At 33.5% G+C, this 8,694-nt stretch overlaps 1 protein-coding gene across 1 annotated transcript; it reads left to right on the top strand.

Moving 5' to 3' along the window:
• Window positions 1-387: 387 nt before the first annotated feature.
• On the top strand, window positions 388-5,538 carry LOC115245353 (G-protein coupled receptor Mth2-like). Its single transcript, XM_029823636.1, is given in 6 exon segments — window positions 388-1,301; window positions 1,377-1,573; window positions 1,923-2,001; window positions 3,501-3,685; window positions 3,781-3,946; window positions 5,160-5,538. Coding segments are annotated over 6 exon segments (1,920 nt in total).
• Window positions 5,539-8,694: the final 3,156 nt, after the last annotated feature.

Below are 8,694 nucleotides of genomic sequence, written 5' to 3'. Positions count from 1 at the left end.
TTGAAAAATTTGTTTTGGTATTGCGCACTTTTTTTCTTCGTTGTTTCGTTATCGAAATCTCAACAAAATTTCACTAGCAATAAAGAGAAAAATGATAATTCGACAGTACGACATGAGATAGATGCGGATTCTACGACAAACTATGACGACAAAATGAAAACACTGCTATATGATTCGTACAAAAAGTCTACCAATACTACGCAGTACGAAGATAAATGAGTTGTTCCAAATAAACCATCGCGGACTAACAATATTAGTATATTTTTTAAGCCGCAGCTCGCATATCGTTGTAATAGAACATCTAAATAATGTTCTATGAAATTACCATAAAAAAGAAATCAAATATGTATTTTCCAGGTATAAATTCAACGCGTCAAAAAAACAAGGATGTGTGGAAAAAATTTGAAAAATTTGTTTTGGTATTGCGCTCTTTTTTTCTTCGTTGTTTCGTTATCGAAATCTCAACAAAATTTCACTAGCAATAAAGAGAAAAATGATAATTCGACAGTATGACATGAGATAGATGCGGATTCTACGACAAACTATGACGACGAAATGAAAACACTGCTATATGATTCGTACAAAAAGTCTACCAATACTACGCAGTACAAAGATATGCAGTATGAATCTCGCACCACTTCTACGAGCAGCGAGGATGATGACCCGATACAATTTAAACTCGGTACGCACTCCATACAGAATCATGAAGATGATAAGCAAATACGGATGGAACCTTGCACGAATTCAACAAACGCCAACCATAAAAGCAACTTCACGTCACACGAAATTTATGAAAACTTGATGAGCATAGAATACAAAAACGATTCCACGTCGCACGAGTTCTACGAAAACTCCAGTAAAGATAGCAGTATAAGTAACATCATTCCGTACGAAATGTGCTTCTTCAATATTACTTGCATTCTGCTATGCTGTCCTCTCGGTGATCGTCTAGTTGATGATGAATGCCTTTCTGAAGGAAATAAATACATCTTACCGTATGTGTACGGATACACGAACGATTCGTCGCAGAGCGAAAATAAGACAGTGGACGAATTGTTTCCGCTGGTCGTCCATGATCCGTGCCAGGGTGAACATCGTTTTTGGAGTTCCGATTATAATGAGACCAATTACAAATTTTTTGCCAATGGTTCTCTCTATTTATCTTATTATGGAATATTTGCCAAATCGACATCATATTGTCTCGCTGTGGTCGAGGATGAGTACGCAATGACTTACTGTTCAGAAATTATTAAAATGATGATGGAGTATGATAAATATTATAATAAATTCAAGTTTAAATATAACCGAAAAAATCAGATCTTGTCGATTAAAGAGTATAATAAAAATGTTAAATATTATGTCTATGTTATCTCAGCTATAAGCTTTAAAATAGTGTCTATATCACTTTTGATATCAATATTTCTAGTATATTCCATATTGCCAGAGCTCCGGAATGTACACGGTTTCATGTTGCGCAATTACAGCGGTGCATGTTTTATCGCATACATATTTGACATTGTGCAAATTCTAATCAAAGCGGATGCTGTACATCATTCAGTCTGTATTACAATCGGTACTAACTTGAATATATGTTTTGTTAAAAATGCAAGAATTAATATGAAATTTAGTGAATGATAAATTTGAGATGCACTTTATCATATAACTAATTTAAATTGGTCTAAATAATTACATTTTTTTTGTGTTTCTGATTTATTATTATATCTTGAATCGACATCTTACTTACAATTAATTTACTATCAGTACATATTTATGAAATATATCTTTGCTATAAAATTTTAGTGCAAATACAATAGTTAGAATAAATCTATCTTTAAACGGAGAAACATGGTAGTAACTATAAGTCTCTCATGTACATTTTAAAGCGCGCTCAATGATTAACATGTTATTAATTTTATTTTTAGCTTTTTTTACCTACTTTTGTTTTTTGGCAAGCTCTTTCTGGCTAATTATAATGAGTTTCGACATGTGGTGGACATTTAGGTAAATTGTCAAATATTTTATATATTATAGTTTATCTTTAACTTGCCTCATCTTAACTTATCTTTATATGATTGATTCATGTATTGTACAACACGACGCGATAAAATAATTTTCTGTAATATAAATAATCGTATTTTATGTTATATACAATACTGTGGACAACGTAAAGACAAAAGACGGGAAATAATACGACACTTTGAATTAATAAAACGGAATTTTTTCTCGTGTTAATGTTGTTGTGGGACAGTGTAAGCAACTATCTGGCTTGTGATAATATAAGTTTCGAGTATAAACATAATAATTATGATTTCAAATAAATTGTTTCTCGGAAAATCTCTATTATTGCATGAAGGTTTTCAAACGATTATATAGTTTTTATTTTGTGAAATCCAATTAAATTTTTAAAAGCAAAAATGGCATATTAATTAATGAACATTATAAAATATTATTATATCTGATCCAATAATAATTCACAATATATATAACGTAATAATTTTTCCCTAAAAATTATTAAGTAGGAATATTGGCAAATAAGAGCTAAGGCGCGGGTATTGTTGCGCGAACTTATTATTGTTAAATTTTATGAACAAATGTGCATTAAAAATATACATTTCGCACCATTTTTTGCTCCATCTTCAGCATGGTATAAAAATGTAGAAATTAAATTAAAGTTTTAAACCTTGACATGCACAACGTTTGTTTTTGCAAATTTCAAATTAAAATTATTAATCATAAGCCAGGCTCACTAAGACCTGCGTAGAACGTATATTAATGGACAACGTTCAAACGCCATCACCACACGTATATCGTCGATGGTTTACTATATAATGATGACTTTTAAAATTTGACTGCAACAACAACTGTTGTGCATGTCAAGTTTTAAAATTCCAATTTAATTTTTATATTTGTATACCCATGCTGAAGATGATTAAAAAACGGTCCAAAACGTTTCTAATGCACATTTGTTAATAAAATTTAACAATAATAAGTTTGCGCACCAATACCCGCGTCTTGGCTCTTATCTGCCAGTATTCCTACTTGATAGTTTTGTACTCTGCGCCTATTGCTGTTATTATTGACATTCCCTGAAATTTTTTTGAACATTTTATAAACCTAATATTTCATCTTTTTTCTCTTTCATGTATAACAATAAAGCAATGCACGATAACTTTTGAACAACAATCCATTTCTAATTTTTTTTATCAAAAATTTGTCTTGTACAACTAAATTAAAATTTAGATTGCTATTAGCGCGTCTGTACACTTAATGGTATATAGATATACATATAAATATATGGTAGTTTCTTAATATTATACAAATATTAAACTATTTTTCATGACAGTCTAGTGGTTTCTTGTATTATGTAAGTTTATTTTTTTTCGTAGAACGGACTTTTTCGAGAAAGTTTCGATCAAAAACAAACATTATATTAACGTGCATTTACGTTGATTTTTTTATCTATTATTACATAAATATAATGTGTAAAATGCGTTTTGCAGAGGATTCTGTTCGTTACAAAGAAACGTCAGACAACAAGACAAAAAAAAACTGGTGTTTTATGTGATCTTTGCGTGGGGTTTGCCCTTTATCTTCGCTATTATCGGTGTCATTATGGAATTTGTTTCCAAAAATTTGCCGGAGTTTTTGCAACCGAATTTTCGTAAAGGAGGTTGCTGGTTCTATGGTAAATGGACGTCTTTTACAGATAATTCTATCAACGCCGCATTTTAATACACTGTGAGAGAAATAATATAATAAATTTTTGTATATTTCATACAGGGATTGAATCGTATATGTTGTATTATCACGGGCCCAAAAGTATCTGCGTTATTAGTAGCATTTGCTTATCCATCTCTACGGCATTGAAGATCGGGCGTTACGGAAAGGAAATAAACAATTGTTTGCCAGATTCGGAACGCAAGAGATATAATGACAGTAAGAAATGGTCTGTATTCAAATATTTTTGCATCATTGTGTGATGATCTATCTTATTAATGATATTTTTGTCGACATATTTTTGCCAATATCTCTGCTAACAGTATTACATAATCGATGGATCTGCATTCCTGATAGAAGAAAGAGATGATTACTTGTAAGCGACACCTTTTTTGTGTGCTTATTCTTCCTTTTTTATTTTTTTGCTTACATAATCTTTAAAAAAACTATACACTACTAAAAAAATAAAAAATACTTTTCATAAGCTAAAAAGTTGGAATATTTTCAAACCGCTAAAATTTGGCGAAAAATTATGGTAGACAAAAAGTTAAAAAAGCATTCTGAATCTTGAAGTTTCTTGAACTTTAACGCACTATAATTTCTTACACAAACTATAACATTGTCTACAAAACGTTTTTTTAAAATCTTTCTACAATTTTTTTGGCCGGGTTACGCGATTTTGTAATTAAACCTGTATTTTTCAAAAATAAGAAAGGTAAAAAATTTTTTTTAATTATCGGTATCACGTCAAAGTTTGAAACTTTAAGTTTTAAAATGCTATTTTAATTTTATGTCTGCGATACTTTTTCACCGAGTATCGACAACATTTCTAAAAAGATACAAGCTTTGTTTTAAAGTCATCAAATTCGATTAAATCTTTAGTTGAGATTAATTTTCATTTGGTATAGGACCAAGTAAATTTTCGTGTCCGTGCACAGTAATTAGTTCCATAGAAAAATTATTTTCTATGCAACTAACACACTATCGTCCGCGTTTGCCTCTTAATTGCCCGCAAAACTTTAAAGTTTTAAAATGTTTATAAAATTTTTTATCTACGATAATTTTTTGTCGAGTTTCAGCGCTTTGAAAACAGCTCAATTTTCAGAGCATGAAAAATATTCCTTATTTTTTTTTGAATGGTGTATTGCTGCCATTTCAATCGTGTACGTGTTATTCTGAGAAAGTCTGCAATTCTCGAAATGTGACGAATAGTGAGAATAAAATTAATGAATGTATATGTGTGCATTTATTTCATAAAGGAAATCACATCTTTTGAAAATTTCTTAAAAAAATTTATAACTATCTCTTTCTTTTTTCTTAAGATTGTAATTTGTTCCATTACTTTTTAGAGATAACATGATTAATAGTATTTATAATTGTTAATTTATACATACATATACATATAAGTATACATATATACATGTGTACGTGTTTGTTTCCAGGTTCAATCTGTATCGGAAGCTATTTATCCTGCTGTTTATCATAATGGGAATAGATTTGTCCATAAACACATTCATGTTGTTTGTATATGTGTTTTATAATATGTTTCGTATCTCTATACATACTGTATGCTCTAGTCTTTTGAACACTCTGCAGAATCTCTGCTTCTTTATTATCTTTGTGTGGAAAAAGCATATCGTGCGGATGTTATTGAAGCGATTCGGCTGCGGTTTGTTTTCAGAAGATTCATGCGCAACAAATGCAACATCGTCGAGTATTTTGACATCCACCATTACATTAGAAAAGATGCCTATACAGAAAAAGATGAGTTCTTGCGAACAAAAAGATGAGAAAGATTCGTCCGGTGAGACTAAACTCTAATGTTGCAATGTGCAAAAAAAAATTTATCGCAGAACAAGACACACATGCACACACACACACGCACGCACGCACGCACACAAACGGTTCATTAACAATTAATTATAATTTCATAATTTTCGAGAATTTACTATAGTATTAGATATTGGTCTTTTTTTTATCTTTAATAAGATTAGTTCAAGATTTTACGTACAAAATGTATTCTTTATTATCTTATTATTAATTTTTTTCTAAATTTATTTAAGCTCTATTTAATACTTGTTAATGTTCTAAAAAATATATGTAAATTTCTAAATTTTCAGCGCTACTTCTAAAGTTATTATCAAGTTTCATTATTCGCTTTGTAAGGCTCTGTCTCTCACAGAATTTCTATAAAATATTATAATTGTTAATGTTGCAAAGAATTGTTAAAAATATTATGCTGCAAAATGTTAATCGAAGAAGATTATCTCTGAGGAAAATATATAACATATAAAGTAAAAATAAAATACTGTCTTCCGAACCAGTATAATCCAGATCGATTACGAATATATGGGAACACAACCATTTTAAATTGTTTAAAGATTCTTTTGTTCAATTTTCTCTACATGCAGCTATATTTTGTATTTATACGTACAAAAATTAATTATGAGTTAAAGAAAATAGTAAATTGCTTACATAAAATGCTGCACATAAAAATAATAAATACAGTTTCGCATTTTTAATTAAATACATATCATGATGTATGAACATTTTTGCGCAACGTGCATAGAATGAAAATTATAAAAATATACTTAATTTTCAACAAATATAAATTTTAAACGTTAAAAAAGGTCAAAGAAATAATTCTTCACTATTATTAGTTTTTTTTTACCACTGCGTAATTACCATTACGTGTCATGATCATTAGAGCTATGTGTACATCATATTTTGATATATCTAGTAATTAATAAACAAACAAAATACCTGCCAAGACATTTAAATCATTTATAATACAAATAAATTACTATAAGAGTAATATTTATTTTAAACTATTATATTCTTTATATTTCGTAAAATGCATTTATATAAAATCGTTGCAACTTCAAAACTCTTACTCAGCATCTTTGTTCTTCACATATTTATACCTTAGCATTTGCACCTTTTTTCTAAAAGTAAAATCAAGATCATGAACCGAGAACATGTCCGCGCCATTTGAACCATCATCGCTATTTGCGATATTTTCTAAAAATAATTCTTATTGATTTATGCGCTGATGCGCACCATATAAGATACGGACAATTGCAAACCGGATCTTACCTAACATTTACTGTCAATTATTACATATTATCATCTATACAGGCTGCGTTCTGATATTATTGCCAGTATTGAAAATCTATAGTGTCCGTAAACTATACGTTTTCAGTAGTGGCAATAATATCGGAACGCAGCCATAGTAAGATTAAAGAATGAAGCAAATTATTCTTGCTTTTATACCTGATTAATTGTTTCTCGAGGTAAATTCTTTGATTGCATTATATATTTAATATAAGTAAAAAATGTTCATTATTTGCCTCTTTTTTAATCATTCCATGTAAAAATAGCCGTTCTTACAAGGTGAACGCACGGGTTGGAAATTTCAGTTTGGGATCAGCCTTCGTGTGGTGGTAGTGAACCCTTAAGGTTTAAATATATTAAAGTTATAGGACGCACTATCCAACCAATTCCGAGAAAAAGCGTTCCAAAGTTTTTCAAGTAGTTATATATAAGAAAGTTTTCTTAATTTTGTAACGGGGTCGCTTTCGCGAGCGCGCGGATAAACTCGGTCGGGATCAGGGCTCGTGAAAGGTGAGACACACGAAAGCTTAGGATGTAAGGTAGCGTCTTTATTCGCCTCTTTCGGCAATGGTCAAGTTACACGATATTGCGTGGATCTAACGCGCGTCGGATAATGCAACGCGTTAGATTTATCTCGCGTTCGTTATTCGGTGCGCGACGTTCGATATATCGAACCGCTCGTGCTATTCGGCGGCGTACGGCGAGGCCGTTTATTTTGACGGTGCGCGAAATGCGCAAGAAATCGGGCGCGGTCGATCGGCGTGTGTACGGCAAGGCCGTGTTTATTTTGACGGCGCGTGGAATTATATCGGGTGATTCGATTACGTATATCGGCGCGATTATAATACTGGACCACGGTAAAACCGTGTCGGTGCGTTCGCGTGTTCTTATCCGCGTATTCCCACGTGTGCGGGGGGATGCGACCGGAGATCGAGAACCCTCGATCGGGCGGAGAACTCTCCGTCCCTTACTTCCGTACGCGGATAGAGGATGGCTATCGGGCGTCGAGGAGTCTTGACGGAGCGGCGAACTCGCCGGCCCACGGTCCGTTTAGCGGTAGCGGTCGGATCTTAGACCGAATCTTAGATAGCGGCGAACTCTCCGCTATCGTTGGATGAGGTCGGACTTAGATAGGATTTCGCAGGCGGCGAGGAGACCGAGAATGCTCGGCGGAGACTGCGTACGCGTCAATCTCACGTTCCTTTGTTTGTATGCGAGTTTCTAGGATCGGTTCTGGTATCGGCTCGGAGCGTACTGCTCGAGAGGATTCAGGAATCGTTCTGGTAATGAGATGCCGAAATGCTGCCTTTTTATACCCAAGCGTCTAGCGGTAATTGCGTCGTTCGCCCCCGGGTGGTGATAACGACGCGTTGTTTTCGGCGGATAATTATTACGGTAAACGCGGGCTGATGTTCGCCGGGCGGCAGACTTCCGGCTGGACTACTTGCCGGGTAAAACTTTCAACCGGTCATTTGGTTAAGGCGGTAGCGTGTCCGACTTACATGCCCGTGGTCTCAGGTTCGATCCCTATACGTTGCCATTCTTTTCTTTTTTGTTTTTCATCCGAATAATCATCAAATAACAGGTAAGAAAACTTTCATATATATAACTACTTGGAAAACTTTGGGACGCTTTTTCTCGGAATTGACTGGATAGTGCGCCCTATGACTTTAATATATTTACACCCTAAGGGTACACTACCACCACACGAAGGCTGATCCCAAACTGAAATTCTCAACCCGTGCGGTGCGTTCCCCTTGTTAGATACTTTAGTATGAGGTGTGACGTTGCCGTCTCGCGCGCGTCCACCGAGTCCCACTCCGATCGAAAAGCGCGGGCTGAAGGGCCGCGCCAGTCGAATCA

The sequence above is a fragment of the Formica exsecta genome, unplaced genomic scaffold (genome assembly GCF_003651465.1).
Source record: "Formica exsecta isolate Colony F162 unplaced genomic scaffold, ASM365146v1 scaffold957, whole genome shotgun sequence".
NCBI classification, from domain to species: Eukaryota; Metazoa; Arthropoda; class Insecta; order Hymenoptera; family Formicidae; genus Formica; species Formica exsecta.
The sequence above is the reverse complement of the archived record's forward strand: the minus strand, read 5'-3'. Positions and strand labels throughout refer to the sequence as shown.